Here is a 22,980-nt window from a genome sequence, read left to right on the forward strand (position 1 = left end):
CGGATCATATTCGTGTCGTGTAAAGACATATATATTATACTATATAGGTCAACTCTAACCCGATCCATTAAGATTATCGTGTCAAAATCTTAAATCCTAATACGATTCATTAACATAACTGGTCGTGTCATGTCAACTCGTTTTAACCCGTTTATGTAAATGGGTTGAACAAACTCGAAATTAACCATTTTGACTTAGTTAAGTTTATCATAATTTTATATAAATGTTAAAATCACAATATCTATAAAAAATATAAATTTAACTACAAGTTCAAAATTACAATCTAAACAATAAAAATATCGAAATTAAAATCCTAACAATTTTATTTTTAAGTATAAGGATATAATTATAACTTTAACCCCCCTAACAGGTCATAACGAGTTATAACGGGTCAAAACGGGTTGACCTGTTATCAACCCGTTAAGAAATCGTGTCTTAAGGGGTCAATCCATTTTGACACAAATCCATTAAGGCTGAACTCTAACCCGTTTTTATCGTATTGTGTTCATGTTGGATTAACAAGTCGTGTCACATATTACCACTCTTAAGTACACATAATGTTAAATTATTTTTTGATTTATTTTTTAAATATTTTTGTGTTTTTTTTAGTTATAAATGATAACCACAGTTGGTCGGTATAACTGCATATTTTCTGTACGTGTTTTTGCTGTACGTCTTTTTCTGTGCGTTTTTTTTCTGTGCGTTTTTATTGCGTTTTTTGCTTTGCGTTTTTTTGCGTTTTTTGCTTTGCGTTTTTTAATATGCGTTTTTTACTGTTCGTTTTTGTTGTGCGTTTTTTTTCTGTGCGTTTTTATTGCCTTTTTTACTGTGCGTTTTTTTTTGCTTTTTTGAACGTACGTTTTTTTGGTGTCATTTTTTCCTGTACGTTTTTTTGCTGTACGTTTTTTTTTGTCGTTTTATTTTGCGTTTTTCTATGCGTTTTATTACTGTACGTTTTTTTCTGTGCGTTTTTTATGCGTTTTTTCTGTACGTTTTTAAATCTTTACAACTTCCTCACATTCTACACTCTATATTTTTTTAATTTTTATTATTTTTTTCTTTTATCAAATATTTATTATATAAATAATGAATAGAAAATTTGAAATAATTTAAAAAATAAACTCAAAAAAAATTAAAAAAAATTAAAAATAAATGTGTAGTATAAAATATGATGGAGGTTAGATAACAAAACTCAGTTTTTTATTGTACATTTTTCTGTGCATACTTTTTGCGTTTTTTACTGTGAATTTTTATTGTACGTTTTACCTGTGCCTTTTTTTACTGTACATTTTTTTTTACTTTTCATTTTTTTGCTCCGCCTTTTTTTACTTACCTTTTTTTCTGTGCTTTTTTTTTTATTGTGATATTCAGCAAATAGTGTTTGTTTTTATTATACTGTATTTTTTAAAAAAAATGAATAAATATTAAATTAATATAAAAAAATGAATTTTTTAATAATATATTTTATTTATTTTCAAAAGAAATGTGCAGTATTGGAGGTACCCTTTATTTGAGACTGGGCTTTATATCCAGCCTTTTGATATGCAGCTTACTATAGCTACTGAATTTGCCCAAGGAAAATAAAGATCGTCTGCAGAGCCCAAAGAGAGCTAGCACTAGGTTGCTTAAAGACAATGTAATATCGCATACCAAGTGAGACACATGATCAAGGAGTTCGATTTGTACAACATAAATAACCATTATATATGTATATATATACCTCAAAAGCCTGTCGACTACAAACTCATCAATGAAATACAAATGACCTACCGCACCGTTTCTCTTTGGTTGCCTCTGCATCGCCTTTGTATACCCTGTGATTAACAGAAAAACAACCCAATTCCCCCCCCACTCCCCACCCTCTTTTCTGTCTGGTCATATCCCTTATGTTCTTCTGTTTATTAGCAATATGTAAATACCGTTGTTACTCCAAGCTATGAGTTCAAAGTAGGTCCAAGCTATGTTGCGTGGTAATGGCTTCCACTTCTCTAAATGACCTGAGGCCAAAAATCCAAAAGGGGTGATGAGACAACTGAAAGGAACATAGGTAGGATGGTATCATGAATTGCCCATTGTGCCAAATGAGCTCTCATCAAGGACAATATCAGCCGGATCTCCAATCCATGGCCTCCCTTCTCTCCATCGGAACTTAATCCTTAACTTCCCGTTTGCATCTACACCAACCACTTGTCCCTTACTTGCATGGGTCTCCATTCCCCACCCCCAGCGTGGGGTCACCAGCCCTTCTCTAATCCTCACCTTGTCCCCCACTTTGAATGGCCTAACCCTCTCCATCTCTGAAGCTTTGCAAAGCCACAGCCTCTCAATGAAGCAAAATGCCACCCAGAGTTCCCCATCTTCCATCCGGTGCACCACCCCAATGCTTGAATGACTCGCCTCTCCCATTGGTAGGTTGGGGTTGAAACTGATGCCCTAACCCTAACCCAGTCTCCGATACAAAGCTCTTGCTCTTCTACCAGCTCTACTTCTGATGGATCCAGCATCCAAGCCTTTGAGCCAGCTGGAGTATATATTCTCAGTTTTCCATCAGCGTCAATAGCAGATATGGTTCCAACACTTCCATGGCTGTGGCCTGACCACCCAAATCTGGGCTGCTTGACAGATAGTTTAACTCTAACCTTTTGGCCAACCATGAGCCTGTCCGCTTTTTCGAGATGGGAAGTAGACCCCACCCACGTTTCTTGCTCCCCACAAAACCCAACATAAGTGGTTCCATACCATTCGTCTCCTTCATATCCGATCCCTTGCACTACACCAACACTACCTGGTCCAATGGATTTCCAATTACTTGCATTAACTCTCAAACTCACCCACTCTCCCACTTCAAACATTTGCTCTATCTCTAGATCCGCAGGATCTCCTCTCCACAACCCTGACAAACCAAAGAATGCGACCCGTACTGCCCCATCAGCATGAACACTAGTTATAATTCCTCGAGAAGCAGGCTGCGCCCCTCTCCAACCCCACCGTGGCTCAACCATTCCAGGCCGGAACCGAACATACTGCCCAACTTTAAAGCACGGAACCTTTTCAACATCTGTGTAATGAGTAATCCACCTCCCCTTACGGAAACAGCAGGCCAACTCTAGATAACCAGTCTCTTGTACACTATGCACCACTGCTAAACTTTCTTTTCCAATACTGTTCCAGTCATAACTTGGTCTAGTTCCCAGGCTTGGTTTTGAACGTACCCAATCACCCACTTCAAAACCAGAAAGTCTTTCTGCGTCTCCAGGAGAAACTTTCCACAAGCTTCGTCGGCCTGCCACTCTCACCTGCATAACATAACCAAGCTGCTTATGAGATGTACAGCAATTTATATAAGGGAAAATCCTAAAAAGAAATTATCATCACATGCATATAAACAACGTTGTGCTTCTACAACTACAGAAATCGCACTTCACAATGCTTTTGCTAAAAGGAACAGTACAACTATTATTAGAAAAACAATAATCACTGTTGATTTTTTCTCAGTATGTTGCCAGAATCCTAAACATTGATAGGCAAGACATGATCACATAGAACTGGAGAGCATTTTTTAATAGGTAAATGTAAATTTTATTCAAAAGAACAGTATGCATAGCCCAAATACATGGGTCGTATACAAGAGAAGCAAAGAGTTGGATAGCACTATAAGCAGAGAAAGGTATTGACGTGTATTACTCACAACAAAACTAAGTACAGAGCTAAAAGATAAGCATGCTTACATTCAAAGCACCATCCATGTCAATTCTCATTATTTTTCCAACAGTAGCAAGAGTTTCATTTGACCATCCAAGTCGTGGCTGAGTAACAGATGGCATCACATGAATCTCTTGTCCTACTTCAAAAGGAGGTACCTTCTCCACATCCGTCACAGAGCAACGAAAAGGCTTGCTCCTGAAGCAGAAGGCAACACCCATATCACCATCCTCCTCCAAGCTATGAATTACCCCAATGCTGTTCCTTGTGATATCCTCCCACCCATATTTTGGAGAGGATACTGAAGCTTTCACTCGAACCCAATCCCCAACCTGTTCGTGGTGGGAATAATGAAATTTACGCAGGGGAAAAAGCAACTAATGTCTATCTTGGAGATTTTAATCCATGCATATTATAATAATGAGCTGTGAGATATTACCTTAAAGTCTTCCACCTTTTCCATGTCAGAAGGATCGGCCTGCCAGGGTATTGGTCGATTTGGTATTTCAATTTTTAAGAGACCATCATTCTCTATCTCACTTATTCTTCCAACACTATGATGTGTCTCACCACCCCATGCATATCTAGGTTCTGCAACAGATCGCTTGACACACACCCGGTCACCAATCTGTAAAATCAGAAACATATCAAGCTTTGGAAATGCAGATATAAAAAATGATCCAAAGGGGGAAGAAGTATCAATTATTGGTACAATGGAAAATCCAACATTTCTCCCTTACCCTGAAAGGGGCAACAGACTCAACCTCCTCTGGTTCACAATGCCATGGATTTGGAAGATAACTAAGTTCCAACAACAAGCTACTGTCTGGTCTGATACAATACACTATACCAATGCTCCCTGGTGTTACAGATCCTAAACCATGCTTTGCTGTTGTAAGAGTGGGGCGAATACGAACCCAGTCCCCAACCTTGAATTCTTCAACTCTTTCCATTTCTGCAGGATCAGCTTTCCATCCTCTGGATGCTCCAGGAAACCCAACACGCAATATCCCATCATCATCAACACACAATACGGTACCAATACTGTCACGAGACTGCCCACGCCAACCGAACCTGATCATTACAACACCAGCTATCGGTTTCTGATAGAATACCATAGTAATACTTCAAAGAAACCTATTACTTTGATAGGTGATAAAGAAGTTTTATTCATAAGTCAAAGAAGCCTATTACACACTATAGCATAATGCAAATTAATAGTGTTCTGTTAAGGCAGCAAAAAGATTAGTGTTTTCTTGATAAAATCATACGTGTTAATTTGCTCGTATCTATTAAACAATTTCCAACGAAAGCATGAAACAACAAAGAATAAATTTGTAATAATTCAACATAAAAACTATAAATTTGCAACTGAGCAGGATCAAACCTGGGCTCTTTGACATCAGGTTTTAGCTGGACATGCTGTCCCCTGTCTAATGGAATGACTTTAATAACTTCACTGGCCAAAACATGAGCCTCTCCAGAACAAAAGGACACAATGAGATTGTCCTTGTCTGGAACGCTCTGCACAAAGCCCACACTGCTGTGTTTTGCATCTTGCCACCCATATGTAGGAGTTGTGATACTTCTTCTATATTTCACCCAGTCTCCTACTTCAAATCTAAACAAGTTTGAGAATATTGTCATTTTAATGTTCATGCCTACAAAAATACAAACAATATCAAAACAAAACTATGATTGAATATCTTCTTCTCACATGGTAGGGGACAGACGAACTCCCCTAATCATGAGTGCCTCCATCAGATCTTCAGAGATCCATTCCCGGGGAAGGGCCTCCAAAAAGTCCCGCAATGTCTTGCCACTGTCACCAAGCAAAAATTCCTCAATTGTTTTCTTTCTTTCTCTTTTTTTTTTTTGTTTTTTTTTTTTGGGGGGGGGGGGTAAAGTAACTAGAGCAAATTCAGTGATGTAGCAGAACTGAAATCTGCATCCTATCACATAGTTGGATCTCTACAATCAGCATATAGATCTAATAAACCTAAAGTTTTAAGATTACACAAGTAAATAAAGTTGAACAAGAATGTCTGGAGAATGAGGGTGAAGCCACATGAAGAAGCAATGCCTCAACAGTTACTTGCCTATGGTTTCTGACTTCCACAGCAGCATCAGGATTTCTAAGCATGACAATGAGCCATACAAGATTTTCGCGTATCATTTTTGCTGCATCTGCTGCTATATGGAAAGCATTGTCACCTTCATCATCCTGACAGTGATTAACAAAGACATTGTACATAAGTGGATTTCCAAATTAGAAAAGAAAAATTCTGCTCATCATCTCTACACCACACCTGCTTTTATTTTTTATCTTTTTATTTATTTTTTTTTCTCTTAGAAGGTGTGTGGTGTAAGGATAATGAGTAGAATAACTTATTAAAAAATTTTGTTTTTAAGCACCCAGAAGAGGGGTGGAAACAAAGTGATCATGCACTCTGTAGAAACCTCCAGTGAATTGAAACAATCTAAGCCAAATAGAAAAATGATTCTCTGGGATAAGCAGCAGAAGATGACTCTCTAAGCTTTAAAAACTAATACTAATAATAGTAATTGCCAAAAGAAAGGGCATATGAAGAAACAGAATGAGTGGAACCAAGAGGAATGGAGGGATTGTTTCCTAACTCAATTAATTCATTGAGAAAGTTGCAGGGTGCATATTTTTTCTGTTTTCTTTAAAGTTATGTCACAGCACATGTTATACAATCACACTTTTTTTATACTTTTTTATTGAAATGCGAAGCGGCGCAGCTCATGTACACAAAGTGTATATAAGAGAGTAAATTTTATATAAGATGGCATATTAGACAAATACATACAAGCTGCTAATAGCATCAAGACACGTCCAGTGATATACTCTCCGCCTAATCATCACACCACAAGATTATCTCAGACTGATTTCCCTCGGCCACGTACTTTTCAGCCATCAAGAAAGTTCCCTAGTACCATGATGACAATAGGAGCATGTTTGGGATTGCGGTGGGAAATATAGCTTATAGTTTTAGGGCTTATAGCTTATAGCTTAAGTAATAAGTTGTACTATTAATCTCATGTATAATCTCTGTGTACTTGGGCTTTGCCTACTTTTATGAATAAAACTTCTTGATTACCTATAAAAAAAAGTTATACTATTAAAAAGTCATTTACTGTTTGGTAACCGTATCTTTAAAGCATTTTCACACATATTACATTTGTTTGAAAATAAATTAAAAAAGTGTTTTCTAAGATAGAAATGACATAAAAGATCATTTGATTTTTTAAAGATTATGACCATATCTTTGAAAGTTTGAAAATTGTATGGATATTTTCGGCCAGTGACAGTTTTTTTTTAAATTGGAACTACGTTCGGCATTATTCGGAAAAGCATGTTTGAGGAAAAGTATCAAAATGATATTTTTTTTTCTCAAACCTACTATTTAGCTTATTTGAGATTAAAAAGTACTTTAATATGTAACACCCAAACAACCTAATTTTTTCATTAAAGAGTTTTTAAGGTTATTTAAGCACTTCTTAAGACTCCTAACGCAACCCCAAACATGCCCTAAGTATGACTATATCATATGACTTACATGGCATCCCTTCCCTTTCGTAGACCTATAGTAAGTTAACACCGAACTTCTTCTGACTGCTAAGGTCAATCCCCAAAAGAATCTTTATCTCATTTTCTATTATTCTTCAGTACAAGATCAAAGAGAGAACTCACCAATTCCTACTGCTAGTCATCAATTTCTCTTACAAACTAGTACCAATTTTCCCCCTCCCTCCCACAAGGAAAAAAAATGCACGAATAATAACAATAATACATTTTTTCAGATAAGTAAAAGAAGAATTCCATCTTTATTCTCAGCAATGTGAAACAAGTACAGACCGAAATGAAGATTGGAACTGTCACCTGATCAAAAGTTGCAAGGATGGTTGTGAATTGTAGCAACTCTAACCAACTAAAGTCCTGACCTTCGTCCCCATGCCTTTACCAATTCTTTTTTGCCTTTTCTTTCTCACATGTTTGGTTATACAAAAACTAAAAGCCATACTCCCTTAGGGAAAAGCCATATGACTCTGAATTTTACCAGCACATCACTTTCAGTTTTTCAACAAGAGGCTGGCTGCTTGAAGGGATGAAATAGCTCCCTATATTTGAGTTAATTTGTTATATCACATTTATATCTCTAATAATTAACAGCGACAGTGGAGTACTATGCTAGATGAATTTGAATCCCAAGCAAATCAATATCAGAGCTGAATGGGGGAGCATTCTCTTGATTGAGCACACAAAACAGTATCACAGATTAGCTGAGCATGTTGCACATTGATATATGATATAAGCATTGCATACCACTTCTCTTCAAGTGAAAGATTGACTGACATATGATTTCAAGCCATATCCAGAACCTACTAATAAAATTATAAATGTTTGAATAGTAACCTGCATATTACAGTTTGCCCCAGCAGATAGAAGCAATCCGATGCATGTGTTTGCCCCTCTGGCCAAAGCTACGTGAAGGGGAATTGTATTGTGCACATTCCGGATGTTCACATCAACCCCAGCATCAAGAATAATCTATTCATCATTTGAAAAATAAACAGAACATTAACGAACATAAAAAACAAACAAACAAAAACTACCAAGTTCATTTGCAAAAAGGCACAACACCATTAGTTACCAACAATAAAAAAGATGTAGTGGGGAAGCTACTTTGTGTACCTTGACTAACTCAGCATTATTAGCCATCGCAGCTGTATGCAAAACTGTCCGTCCATGTTGAGCATCTTGGGCAGTTGGATCTGCTCTAGCAGCAAGCAATATCTGCACCAGTTCTCTTCCCTCTACAGGCAGCATCACAAGCAATTAGAAGAAATCAATGATGTGAAGTCAAATAACACAGTAAAAAAATAAATCAGTAACCCAAAAAGAAAGTTAGTTCAATGAATAAAATTTCCAATTACCGATATAGCCAATCAGAAGTAGTGCAAAAATCAAGAACAGGAAAGGTACATACTATAATATGCAAACAATCTAGGTTAACTTCACAAGCATATGATGAGATAGCCTTACAAATTTATTATGAAAAAAATGAACAATAAAACAACTAATGAAAGAACAAGTGGGGAAAAAGGAGAAATTTAAAAGAATAGCAGTAGCACTAGGCATAACTAGGAACGGCTAAGCACTAGGCATACTACCACTTATAAGAAGTTTCAGATGAGTTTAGAATGTTCTTTTTCTTTATTCCATGAATTTCTTGTATCACTAGATAATCATGCACAAGTTTCGCTCTTGTCTATGTCCCGTGTACTTGGGCTATGCCCATTATTCTCATCAATAAAATTCTTGCTTACCAATGAAAAAAAAAAGGGTTTGCATCATACACTAGTATGAGTTATTGAGTCTCTTTTAATAAAGGATCTCTATAAGCCATATGAGTTGCCAGTAGGATCATTTTCTTTTGGCTGTCTTACCAGTAGAACTAATATCTAGAATCTACAATCTTTTTTTTTTTTGTACAAGACTGGAATCTACAATCTTTTGGCTGTCTTACCAGTAGAACTAATATCTAGAATCTACAATCTTTTTTTTTTTGTACAAGACTGGAATCTACAATCTTTACACAACAGGAAACTGGCTCACAATATTTTGAAGTAAAATGTTCACATTCAACAAATTGATAGCAAAGACTCTTTCTAGACAATTTGTCAAGACACTGGAGTCACAGGGAGTAGTTCAACCATAACTATCTTCCTAACCTTAACATATTCAACTGCCATGAAAAAGATTTTTTTTTTATAAGTAAGAAACTTTATTGATTGAATGAAACTAGGCAAAGCCCTGTACACATGAAGTATACAAAAGAGACACCTAATTACATTCTAGAAAGCTGAAAAGAAAGCAAAAACTCGTGAATATTCCCTCCCTTTAAAACTATAGCAGAAAACCATTGAACCAAAGAAAATACAAAAAAGTTCCATATTTCCCCCACAGCTCTCTCCTTCTTGTTGAAGCACCTCTCATTTCTTTTCATCCACCACAATAAGCACAAAGGAACCATCCTCCACATTGCTGCCAGTTGAGAGCTATGATTATGCCTATTCCAACATGCTAGGAGTTCTACCACACTCTTGGGCATAACCCAAGTCAACCCAGCTCTACTAAATATACCAACCCATAACTCCCTCGCCACCTCGCAAAGCAGAAAAAGATGGTCAATCGATACACCATTTTTCTTACACATGTAACACCACTCCATTATGATCATCCCACGTTTCCTAAAATTGCCAGCTGAGAGCTATGATTATGCCTATTTAAAAAAAAAACAATAAAACAATAAAAAATCTTTCCTAAAGCTGCAGTCCAGGTCAAAAATGCAACTTTGGATGGCACGAGAGCTCTCCAAATACCCTTCCATGGAAACACAATGGGCTGATGGTCTGTCAGCACCAGAAAGAAAGATTTAGCAGAAAATTTTTTACTCCCCGAATGTTTCCACAGCATTCTATCTCACACATTTCCTCCTATCTTCTTGGAATAAAGCAAGCTGAAAAAACCTGCTATCTCCTCTACTTCTCAATCTTGCGCATTTCCGGAAAAGATCATATTCCAATGCATTGTACCATAGGCTCGACACAACACATATGAGACAGCAGCCTGCTGATTTCCAGCCAATCTGAAAACACCTGGAAAAACAGAAAATGGAGCTCTCACACCACACCATTCATCAAACCAGAAACTAATTCTTGTGCCCTCTCCAACCTCAAAATTGATGTGTTGCAAACACCTTTCACCCCTTTCTAATAAATTTCCAAAGGCTCACACCATAAGTCCCCCTACCTTCCTTGGAACACCAACCCCCCAATCACAACCATACTTCCAATCCACGACCATTCTCCACAACGAAATCCCTTCTACTTGGAATCTCCACAACCACTTTCCTAATAGAGTTTTATTAAAAATGAACAAGTTACGCACCCCCAATCCTCCCAACACCTTCGGACTACACACTTTTTGCCAACTCACAAGATGAAATTTATTCTCCTCACCCATGCCGCCCCACAAAAAAGCTCTAAATAGTTTTTCAATCCGATTAGCCACCTCCACCGGTAAAGGAAATAAAAAAAGAAAGTACATGGGAAGATTGGAAATATTTTTTGCTTTGAAAGAGGCTCCCAAAGGGAGTCCGAGATATTTCATAGGAAGAGCAGCCACTTTGCATCCCAACAATTCTGCTAGAAGGTTGATATTCTCCACCTCCCCTACTGGGGCCAATTCCGACTTGCCCAAGTTCACCTTGAGCCCCGAAATAGCTTCAAAACACAAAAGAACAGCCCTTAAAGCTTGAATCTGTCTGCTTTCAGCATCACAGAAAATTAAAGTGCCATCCGCAAACAATAAATGGGAGATGGATAAAGCCCCATTATTAATGTTACCCACTGAAAAACCAGCAAGAAAACCTCCCCTTCAGCAGCCTCCACCATGCAACGGCCTCCATTACTACAACAAAGAGAAAAGGAGATAACGGGTCCCCTTGTCTCAAACCCCTCTAACTCTGAAAAAATCCACAAGGTTTGCCATTAACTAAAACAGAAAACCGAACAGTCAAAACACAATGTTTAATCCAACCACACCACCTATCTCCGAATCCACATCTTCTCAACATATATAGCAAAAAATCCCAGCACACGTGGTCATAGGCATTTTCCATGTCCAACTTGCAAAGGACTCCCGGAATACCATCCCTCAACCGGCTATCAAAACACTCATTCACTATCAAAACTAAATCGAAAATTTGCCAACCCTGTACAAAGGCGTTTTGAGGTTTGGAGATTATTTTATCCATCACCAAACTCATACGATTTGCTAACACCTTCGGAATGATTTTATAAATCCCGCCTGCCAAACTAATAGGACAAAAATCTTTCAACTCAATGGCCCCCACTATCTTCGGGATGAGGGCAATCAAAGTAGCGTTAAGAGACTTCTCGAACTTGTGACAAAAATGAAACTCATGAAAAACCCCATCACATCGTCCTTCAATGTGTCCCAACACTCTTGAAAGAAAGCCAAAGAAAATCCATCCTGGCCCGGGGCTTTATCTTTGCACATACCACTCACCACCTACTGCACTTCGGCTTCCTCAAATGGAAAATTTCTTCCATCAACAAAACATTTTCTAACTCAGACACCACCTCAATCTTTCTCAACAAGGACTCCTCGTTGACCTCCCCAACTTCTAGAGAATGCAACACATTCCAAAGAAGACTTTTTTGCTCATCCGTATGACTAAAAACCTCAATATTCCACTTCTTTAAATCTAGCTTAAGGGCTTTAAGTTTACCAGCGACAATAAAACTAGGGTTGCCAAGAAAGGAATAGAAAACCCACCAATCCCTCACTCTCTCCTCAAAACCAATCATTTGTAGCCACATATTCTCAAATTTGAAGTAACACCTAACCCCCATGAATGCCCCCACAATCTAACAAAATGGGAAAATGATCAAAGCATATCCGAGCCAATCTCTTCTAGCTTAGGTTCGGATAATGTGTCTCCCAAGAAGTAGAAACTAGAAATCTGTCCAATCTTGACCCCCCTCTACTGTTAGACCATGTGAAAACCCCCTAACCAAAGGAAGATCAATCAAGTTAAGATAAAAAAAAACTCCGAGAAGTCTTCCATCGCCCTTGTCAAAGAAGTAGCCCCCTCCCTCTCACAAGGAAAGCAAACAACATTAAAGTCCCCACACACGACCCAAGGTAATTCCCATGAATAATAAAAACCCGCCAGTTCCTCACACAAAGAGCTCCTTTCTCGATCTGCATTAGGCCCATACACTCCCGCAAGAGCCCACCTCCACCTATCCTCAATATTCTTGAATTAACCAGCCACTAAATAGTTCCCAATGCAATCCTCTACCAACTCCACCACTCTCATATCCCACGTCAACAACATCCCTCCTGAAGCGCCCAGAGAAGCTAAATAACTCCACCCCACAAAAGAACAACTGCATAAACTTCGAATAATATTTCTGTCAACATGGCTCAACTTAGTCTCTTGAAGACAAACAATATCAACTTTCCAACTATGGAGAAGGGATCGAATGCGAAGTCGCTAGTTAACATCATTGATCCCCTAACATTCCACGATAAGATTCTAAGCTTCATAAGATAAACAACTCCCCCGCCCCTTCGACCTTTCCCTCCCAACACTACTCTCCTTGTTATCATAATTAATAGAACATATCAATCTTTTCAGTTCTCTATCTTTTATGGCTGCCAGCTTCAAAGCCGTTGGTCTACCTGCTTCTATAGCAATTAAAAGGGCCTTAAATTGCTCTTCGAAGCCTTCACAAGAAATTCCCACACACCCATGTAACTCTGCCACCTTTTTCAGCACCCAATCCAAAGATTTAGGGACTGGTGGAATAGCACATAGTGGAGTAGGACTACGAACTTGTTCTTATCACCCCCATTCTCATAAACCACCATTTGAAAGCCATATGAAGAACTGGTTGACCCTGTATCCCCTGTAGCTCCACCACCTTTTTCAGCGCCCTTCTGTAGGCCATTTGACACCACTTCCCCCAAAGAGCGAGCCAACTGCGACTCACCAAGCAGAACCTCTAATGTATTCCCAATGCCACCATCGACCATCCCACCCAATAAAAACTGGTCTCCCATCCACAGGACAAGCTCCCTCGAAGGTACTTCACTACTAAAAGGTTGGAATGCGTTGAAAGCTCCCTAATCTCCCCGTCAAAAGCAACCCCACCGTCAAGCTCTTCTATCAACTCCCCATCCTCAGTTTCCTCCCACCGATGTGACGGTACCGACCCACCAAGATGATCATCGGCGACCGGCAAAACTTTATGTGCCGAGACTGGGAATGGCAGGTCACATGCCAGCGCCGTAGGGGAGTTGCTAAGGCCTTGGGCCGATATATCGGGCGAAACCCGAGACTTTTCCATCCAGACCGATTTTGGACCTAATCCCTAGCCCAGCCCAGCTTCCTTTGACAGCCCAGCCTGGTCTGTAAGGCTGATACTCCCCCTCCCTAATCCTTGGCCCAAGCCCAAGCCCATCTGCAAAGCCCCCTTCCCCTTAACGCACCGTTTTAGCCAGTGTATATTATCCATCAGAAAACCCACTTGTTGCTCCATTTCAGCCAACACCTGAAGCACCCTTACCTCATTCAGACCCACCACGTCCCTGCCACCCCCTCGTAGCTTTGCGCATCAGCTGAAATAGAAAAGCCGCCTGAACCTGGCAGACCTACCCTCTCTGCATGCTTCACGGCTCGAGGCATCTCCATCTGACCTTGGAGTACCTCTTTGTACGACCGAGAAGTCAACTTATACACCGTCGTCGATGGTGGAGGCACCCATGGAGAACCACCTACTCTTCCAACCTCCTTCAACGCCCCTGCCTGTTTCATCCTACCCATGCCACCTTTATCTCTATTTTCCTCGCATGAAATAGAGGATGGAGATAAGAGTTCCTTCAAGGTTTCGCCGAAATTTCTCCAACCCTCCCCCTTCCTCCCTTCCGGCACCACGATCAAATCTCACTTCTTCTAGTGACCGAACTCTGATAAAGAGATGAATTTGCCAAAGTAGTTGTGACAACTCTGCACCACGAGCACCTGGTTCCCTTTTCTACGAGTTCTAAGAAACTCATAGGATCCCGATGTGGCAACACATTCCCTCACCATTGAAGCCAACCACACCAGAGCTTCGTGATCGATAGAGATGTATTTCACCACGCGGCGACTATTCTCCGTGATTCTCCACCACATCTTGTTTTCCCTCTTAATCACAAAAGTCTTGTGGTCAATAAGAAAAGTTATGCATGACCCCATCTCAACATAAAATGTAACTATGGACAAACAACGACACAAACAATCACAACAACAGCAGCAGAATTTTAATGCAACAGCATCGCATTCATAAAACGAGAGAGACTTGTCAAGTAATTATTAGCATATAATTATCTTTATTGATCTTGAAATATAGGAAATCTCCAAATAAGAAGCAAGAAAAGGGTAAAAGTGCCATGAAAAAGATACAAGACAATCATGAAAGCTAAGGCCATTAAATCTATAGAAGCTGGCCAATGGAAGAGGGTATTGAAAAGAAAGTTTTATTTTCAAGCAGGTCTCATTTTATTATTTAATATTTTTAATCGGTTACAAGCAGTAATTGCATAAAAACAAATCTATATTTAAGCAAAGTGGCTCCAATTTTAGCTGTAAATGAAAAATGGCTTATTGATTTCCTAAACGAAGTTTGCAGAGTTTCAGTTAGTAATTGCATCAATCCAAAACACTTTCATCATCAACATTAAATAGACACTCTAGGATTTGAGTGTTACCAGTCTCATGATCTTTCTTTACAGCAGCAGCCATACACAGCGCAGTGCCAACTGGGCTTGGTATATCAATTGCATCAGCAATCTCTTCTGCAGTTGCGACTTCCACCCACCTTCTGACAACAGTCACATTCCATGTTGCCACACACAAATGCAATGGTCTGTGACATTCATAGCATATCATTGCACAATCATAATTCTGAGGTAAGAATACATTTAATCTCATACAACTATCCAGTTCACGATAGTGTGAAAGCATTACAAATTACAAAGAAAGAAAAACGATCCAAACGCCATGTTGAAATTAAGGTCTCTTTTATTTTCACAACCATTCTCATCTCATTTAATCATTACAATTTTTCCAAATTCTCACGCAAAATAAAATAAACAATTCAACTTTTTCAAATCCCAAAACAAAAATATATTAAAAAAATATTTTAATAATATTTTATTCAACTTTCAACTTTTATCTCAACTCATCTCAACTACGAAAACAAACGAGGAAACACCTTCTTGAATTCCTGTTCAGAATTCTAAAGCTAAAGCAAAGGTTAGACCTACCTATGTCAGTACTCCTAAGTATTTAATCTGCAACCTAGACCTCTTCAAACATCTTGCCTTGGTTTGACTCCTAAGAGGAAAGTCGATAGATCAACGGGTGCCATTTCCGAAACAAAAATACCAGTTTAGGAGCTAGCAGGAATGAATTTGAAACATCAGCTGTAAAAAAAAATACCCAAGTAAAACCCTGCTTACATGGATAACTTGTAACAGCCTCCTAAAGACACCAGAATAATAAACCCAACTATTTTAAGAAAGTCCATTAAAAGTAGGGTCATAGAGAGATGTCCTCTTTGACATAGAACGTCTACCAGATGCAATTTGAGCCCAGAATAATTTCCAAAACAGCTGCAGAAGGTAGCAATTGAGAAACAGAGCCAATGTGACTACTTGTTTTGCTCTGATTTTCCATCAATTCAAATGAAATTCAAGCTATGATACACATTTTTTCTGACAAGTTAAAGCCATGATCATAAACACATGATTCAGAGGAAGGAACTAGAGGTAAAGTTTATATTGCTCGTTAGTGAAAAAGTGACATCAGCTAAAATTCCAATTCCAATCCTGTGGGAAATTTTTTTATATGTTCCAATGGCTCATGCATCCAAAGAATGGAATGAGGCCAACTTAAAGAGTTAGCCAAGACACTTTCAAGGTTGAGATTCCATTGATTCCCCTAGAACAAGAACATATTATGCTTTTTACAAACCCCGTATGAAGATCTGAGACTGGATCATTGCTTGAGAGATTATATGGTAGCATATTCAGTTTTTATGATGACCTGTCTTCTTAGATATGCAAGAAACCTGAATCCCCCGACCATGTTAGGTGTAAATTCTTTTTAAAAATATAAAAAGACACAAACCTAAGTGAATTGAGGTTCCATCATTTCAAACCTAAACAATTTAAAAATGGGTAAGAAGTTTATTGTTCAATGCTGGTTTGTCTCAACTGCAAACATCAATAATCGTGTAACACAGATAAATATCATTCCCAGCTGCTCTTATACACACAATGTTACTTCTAATCAAGACCAATAATATATTACGTGCCAGCAGATTTGCACACAGAAATTCAAATTATGAAAATGGCATCAGAAGAGGAGCATTAGCCGGTTTATTTTATGTAAAAGAAAGCAAACTATATGAAATAACCTCATGGCAACTAAGAAATGAAAATAAGCATAATACTAAAAGCATTTAAAATCCTTTCATTGTCATAAGCTCATGAAAATCCCAACCCTAATAATTGATTGGACACAAAAACAGCACCTGTTCTACAGAAGAAAAAATAAATGATTTCTTGCACAAGGAAAGCATTTAAAGGGGTAATGGAGAAGTAAGGTTTGGGATTTAATCATTGAGTCTTTTGTGGACCTTGTGGCATGAGAGAAATTGGCAGAACTTTGACAGGGAATAATTTTTTGTAGACAGGCGTATGTTTTTGTATCTGAGATTTCTTTTTCATTGTATGTCCATTGGCAGTAACACTGCATTGGCCTTTCTGGATTCTCTACACAGCATCTTGTATTCAAGGGGGTCCATAAGTACATCATTTGGGTACTTCAGTTGTCCCTATAACTATATGATGAGACTCTAATATAATATAGTTCTTGCCGAGGGCCTGTCCACCCCCGGGATTAGTCGGGAAGCTGTCCCAGACACCCAGTGCCAATAAAAAAAATATAATATAGTTATAGCATTTTAATAAAATATGAATAAAATAGATAAAATGAATTAGTAGATTTTCTCACGCATATATCTTTAACGATTCATATATAAAGAAAAAAACATGTTGATCATATCAAAATTCGGGGGCAACAATAATTTTAGTTTATCGTGGTTAAAGACTATTGCTGATATAATAAACTTCTATACGAAATGCTGACATGAATAGAAAAGGAACAATTCAAATACCATCTATTAACATCACCGAAAACTTTGTTCTTCACTAAACATAACTCGTGAAAGGAAATAAAAAAGATTGGAATGACATATTTTATAGATTAAAAAAAAAACATTATTAATTTACGGAAAAAACATCAATAGATGAAGGCTCAAATTCACCCTAAGGAACTTAGCCTAAGGGCATCAAGGCATCTTCACAACACCAGCATAACTTGACTGAGCACTCCAGGCATGAAATTGGTTTGTGGGAGAGTGGAGTAGGAAAAAAAGGTTGAACTCAAATATCACGCGAAGTGGTAAAATCTTTATCATCCTCCATAAGAGAGGATCAAGACTGTCAAGAACAAGACAAGCACAAATATTCTTTTGAGTTCTATTTCAATAGCTTCATTGCACTATAAATATAGATCATGATCCATATTCTGTATGTTAACCAAACATGAGCTCTTTTGTAGCTAAGGAGGCACTTTCCCTTACCAAGCTATATTCCTCCATGAATAAAAGAAAAAAGGAAAACTGATTCTTCTTATCTTTACTTTCAACCATTCATTTGTTCAACTTGGAGGAAAAAAAATGGAGCAAAAAAATTATACTCACGTCAAACTTTTTGAATTCAAAACAGCCATTGATCTACTGCCTCCATTTTCCATTATGACCAGAGCGCAGTTTGTATATTTCTTGCAAATAGCTCTGTGCAGTACAGATTCCCCTTCATCGTCCACTGCATTAGGATCAGCACCAGCCAGTAGCAGCTCCTGTTATTATTTGACATGCATGTGAACAATAGAAATTTGAAGATCAAGAAGAAGGAGAACAAAAGAACTATATAATGCATCTAATTAACTGAAGGCCTACACGCATGCAGTCAGGTTGACCATGGTAGGCACAGACATGAGCAACAGACGGACCAAAGCCTTCCCTCAATCTAGATCTCACATTGGCACCTCTTTTAATGAGAGCTTGGACACATTCTGGTGATCCAGCTGCTAACGCAAAAACAAGTGGAGGATCTCCATCTTTATCCAAAATGTCTACATCTGCCTCTCTGAACTCTAAAATAGCCTCAACAAGTTCTGCGCTACCACGTCTACAAGCCAGGTGGAGAGCAGTTTGGCCATCAGCATTTTGAGCTTGTAATAATGAAGATGTTGAGCTTTTAATTTTTCCCAATGCAGCCTTTCCAAGCAAAACTCTGCATAGGCAACGAAAAAATGGCATAAAGAGAATTAACATACAAAGGCCAAGTTTATTCTAGAAGGCTAGCCCAGGCAGGTATGTACCAAAGTGGACTAACCTAACACCACTCACATCCCCTTCAGACACAAGTCGATGCAAATGGCAGGAGAAATCTTGTAAACCTTCCGGAGCAGATACAAGAGGTGGTTCCATCAATTTTGGTCCGGAGTATTTAGCGAAGTCACTGTACCCAGTCAGAAACAAAGAATTCATGTAAGAGCATTAAAAAAATCATAAACTTCAGGCTAATCATCTTAATCTCTCTCAGAATCATGCCCACATGCACATGGCAGAAAATCAACATCTCAAACAGCCGCAACCAGGACCATGTTAGACAACTAAAGGAATAATAAAACCACTTGAGAGAAGAGGTCACAACCAAAATCACAAGTTCCTTACTTATCAGGGCTTTCTGGAGGGCTGCGTGGTATCTCCTTCAAATGACGTAGGAATGTTGCTAACATTGCATTGAAAGTTGGTCTTTTAGATGCCTTGAACTGCAGGCATTCGCCAATCATTTTCCACAATTCGCCAGGTATCCCAACACCTACTACACTTGCATACTGTGGAGGAAGTTTTTTAGCCTTGACAACAGCTCGATAAATTTCCTCTGCACTTAAACCTGCCCAACTGCACAAAGAACATAAAACTTGTACTAAGCAATTAACTATATGCAGGAGAATAAAATAATTTTTAGATAAAGAAGATGATGCTTCACATACGGGATGGAACCAGTGCACATTTCGACCAATGTACAACCAAAACTCCAGGCATCAGACTCTGCAGATATACCTATTGCATCATCCCAGAAGAGATTTAATGACTTCTTTACTGGCTCCCATGCCTCTGGAGCTGCGTAATGTGGGCTAAGCATTGTACACTCCATACAAGAATGAACTTTTGAGGAATCACACTCTGATCGAGCCTTCCGACAGGAAGGTTTTTTCAGAATTCCAGCAAGTCCATAGTCAGAAACCACTGCATGACCACTTGTGTCAAAAAGAAGATTAGATGGTTTTAAATTCATACAAACCACACCTGCCGCATGGAGTTCAGCCACCCCTCTTGCAATGTCAGCCCCATACCTACCATTGGCAAACACTAACTATGTCACAACTAGAGTTATACCCAGACAATAAACTCTAATCTAAACCTCTTTTCTTTTCTTTTTTGGGTGTCTCTAATCTAAACCTATAAACAAAGCTTTAACACATTTTGATAGAACATCTGGATTTCAATTAGGTCTTCATTACAGCAACATAATTTAAACTACTACTCAAACAAAAATCCACTTACAGAAAAGGAAAGGATGAACATTTTTCTAAGCATAATCATTTCATATCTTAAGATTTCACAAAGAAGAACATAGAAAGAAACCAAACACATTGAAAACTTCAGCAGAAGGGGACAAATACCCACTACATATCTCGCATTTGTCAATGAAAGCACTTATTCCAGTCTTCTATAGTAGTCCTATAAGTCTCACATATGATGTCTGTTTCCACATCCTCCATTTTCCCCCCTCCATAAACTAGTGAAGTTCTCATAATACATCCTCTTCTATTAAAGAGAGCTTGGAATATTGATAGTTTGTCATTTCCATCAGTTTAATTTTCAAGCTTAGGTTGCTTTTGCTATACCAAAAAAATAAATAATAATTAAATTACCAGCATGTAACAAGGAATATCCTCACCAATCATTTTCGACATTTAGACCAATCAAAAACTTTACCTGTCCAACAATGTTTCTCCATACTAGACAATTAAATTAAGAAATTTCCCTCACTTTTCTACCCCCACATTATATTAATAGAAACGAGCCATAGCCTATACCACAGCTTTTTTACTAATAAAAAGAAATTGAAGATAACTTTCCAATTAGAAAATAAACTTCTAATCTGTGCACGGTTTCTTCCACTACCATTTATGAAATTCCCATTTAATTCATATAGAATCATCTAAACTAAAGCAGTACTCGTCCAATATCAAAACTCAGTCTCTAGTCCGTAAGTCTAATTGATCACCACCCACTATCCTTTTTTCGATCGGTACCCACTTTCTACCAACCCACGAGACTTCACTTCATGCACCAAGTAGTCGTTTTGAACCAAATTAAGCACAATTACCACGTAAACCAATATGAAAAATCTCATCCTGTACTAAGAAAATTATTTATAATCTACACCAAGGAATAATATTAAACCCTTTTATTATTTAAAAAAAAAAACACAACCTTAGGATTTGCTCCAATGTAAGCCTTCCCTCGTTCCGCTGCATCTCGGACTGAACCGACCCCCGACACCTGTCCATCAAAAGACACAAGCTCCCTTCCATTCTCGTTGCTCCATGAAACGTACAAACATTTCGGCACCACATCGAAGCGCGCCTCAAGTTCTCAAGCTGGCCCAACACCCAATCCATATCGGTCTCCTCTGGCACCGCCACCTTCTTAACAGCCACGCGGTGCCGGCACCGCCCAGCCCCCCCACCAATAACCGCTGTCCACATTTCCACTCTGGCCCGCCTACTTTCCCCTATCCGCTGCACCAATTTCAGGTCCTGGTGCACCCCGACATCGATCACCGGCCCGCATCCTCCCGAAGAGCTTGATGCGAGGGACCCACGGCTACACCGACGGTCCTCGTCACCGTCCACATCATCACCATCTCCACCGCCGCCATCTTCCTCATCGTCTGTGCAATCACAGTCAAAATTCACCCCCGCCGATGGGTTCGAGTCCGAGCTCAAGAGCGAGAGGACAGCGTAGTTTTTCCGTAGCGCCTGAACGGAGTTCCCCACTACAGACACGTGGCGACACCGAGGACACGGAAGCGTCGTGTCGGGAGACGCCGAAAACATCTGCGAGAGGCAATCTTTGCAGAACCCGTGCCCGCATTGTAGCAAGAGCGGGACCCTCTCCTCCTCGTTGTACCGCGTGTGGCACACAGAACAGCATGGCACCTTCATCTTCTCCCTCCTCCTTTACTTTCCCGGAAAATTTTGAACCAATCAGAATGAAATCCAAAAGCCCGTTTATCAAAATCTGGACTCAAAAAAAGGAAATTGAGGTGAAGAGTGATGGAAATGGTAAATCATTTAATGAATTGAGGAGAAAAATGAGTGCAAATTGGATCAATTTAGCTTTCAAAGAGAGAAATCTAGAGAGAGGAAGGGTTTTAGAGAGAGAGAGTATAGGAGTTGATGTGAGGGATTTTCTGAGACATGTTACACATTTTACTGTCTTCTGGTGCTCAAGTTCTCACAGGCTTCAAAATGATAAATTTTCAATTCTTTAATAATTTTTTCTAACTTTATTTTAAATGAATAATAATTGTATAAAACTGAAATTAATTGTAATAAAATGACATAACTACATTAATTAATTATAACATAGAGTTATGGACTAATTATTATTTTTATACAAAAGGGGTGGGGGGTTTCGAGTTATTATTTTTTATTTGAAGAACCGTATCATATATCATTAGACCATCATTATCATCATCTTATCATTATCAATATGTTAGTAAAATTTTTAGGATTCTTTTCATAAATAGTTGTGTAAAAATAAAAGTTTATAAATTGGTTTGTTCTTCTTATTTAGTAATGAATGAACGCTCTAGTTAATCGGATCAGTTCAAATATATATTTTTAATATTTAATATTATATAAAATATTTTTATATGATTTTTTATATTATATATAATTTTTATATATAATTATATATAAAATAATTTTGTATTATATGATAAATTACTAATTAATATAATTTTAAATTTTAAAATCCTATATCACAATTATAAGAGAGTTTTACCTCTTATCGGCCCATATAGCAACCCACGAAGGATCATTGGGGAAGTAAGTTAGAGAGTCCAGGCAGGCCTAACGACCCTCCTCTAAAAAGGAGTCAGTGGGCCTCTGTAGAGTACTCGGTCCACTAGCAAAACCCACCCACGAAGCAACTCACACTTAAGGAAAGCAAACGGTAAGAGCAGATGGGATTCGCCGCCCTGATACCACTCTGATGGGCAGAAAATATGGAGAGCCCTTAATCTCCTAATAGCAGGCATGGAGGGACCTAACAGGGAACACCAGCAGGATATAGTGAGTCAGGGAGCCACACCACATTAATGGCGCCACTCTCCGGACTCTACGCCGCATTAATGACATTGTCCCAAAAGTCATGCTACATTAAAGGATTCTGACTACA

The 22,980-nt window shown here is 38.5% G+C and overlaps 1 protein-coding gene across 1 annotated transcript; it reads right to left on the reverse strand.

The window, feature by feature from the left end:
* Window positions 1–1,625: 1,625 nt before the first annotated feature.
* LOC121240236 (E3 ubiquitin-protein ligase KEG-like) lies at window positions 1,626–22,034 on the reverse strand. Its single transcript, XM_041137632.1, is given in 17 exon segments — window positions 1,626–2,402; window positions 2,405–3,296; window positions 3,729–4,034; window positions 4,142–4,330; window positions 4,443–4,776; window positions 5,090–5,323; window positions 5,420–5,524; window positions 5,802–5,926; window positions 8,141–8,275; window positions 8,420–8,541; window positions 15,074–15,231; window positions 18,136–18,293; window positions 18,394–18,730; window positions 18,833–18,958; window positions 19,174–19,404; window positions 19,497–19,859; window positions 21,007–22,034. Coding segments are annotated over 17 exon segments (4,893 nt in total). The 5' UTR covers window positions 21,741–22,034; the 3' UTR covers window positions 1,626–2,058.
* Window positions 22,035–22,980: the final 946 nt, after the last annotated feature.

Source organism: Juglans microcarpa x Juglans regia, chromosome 7S (assembly GCF_004785595.1).
Source record: "Juglans microcarpa x Juglans regia isolate MS1-56 chromosome 7S, Jm3101_v1.0, whole genome shotgun sequence".
Classification (NCBI taxonomy): Eukaryota; Viridiplantae; Streptophyta; class Magnoliopsida; order Fagales; family Juglandaceae; genus Juglans; species Juglans microcarpa x Juglans regia.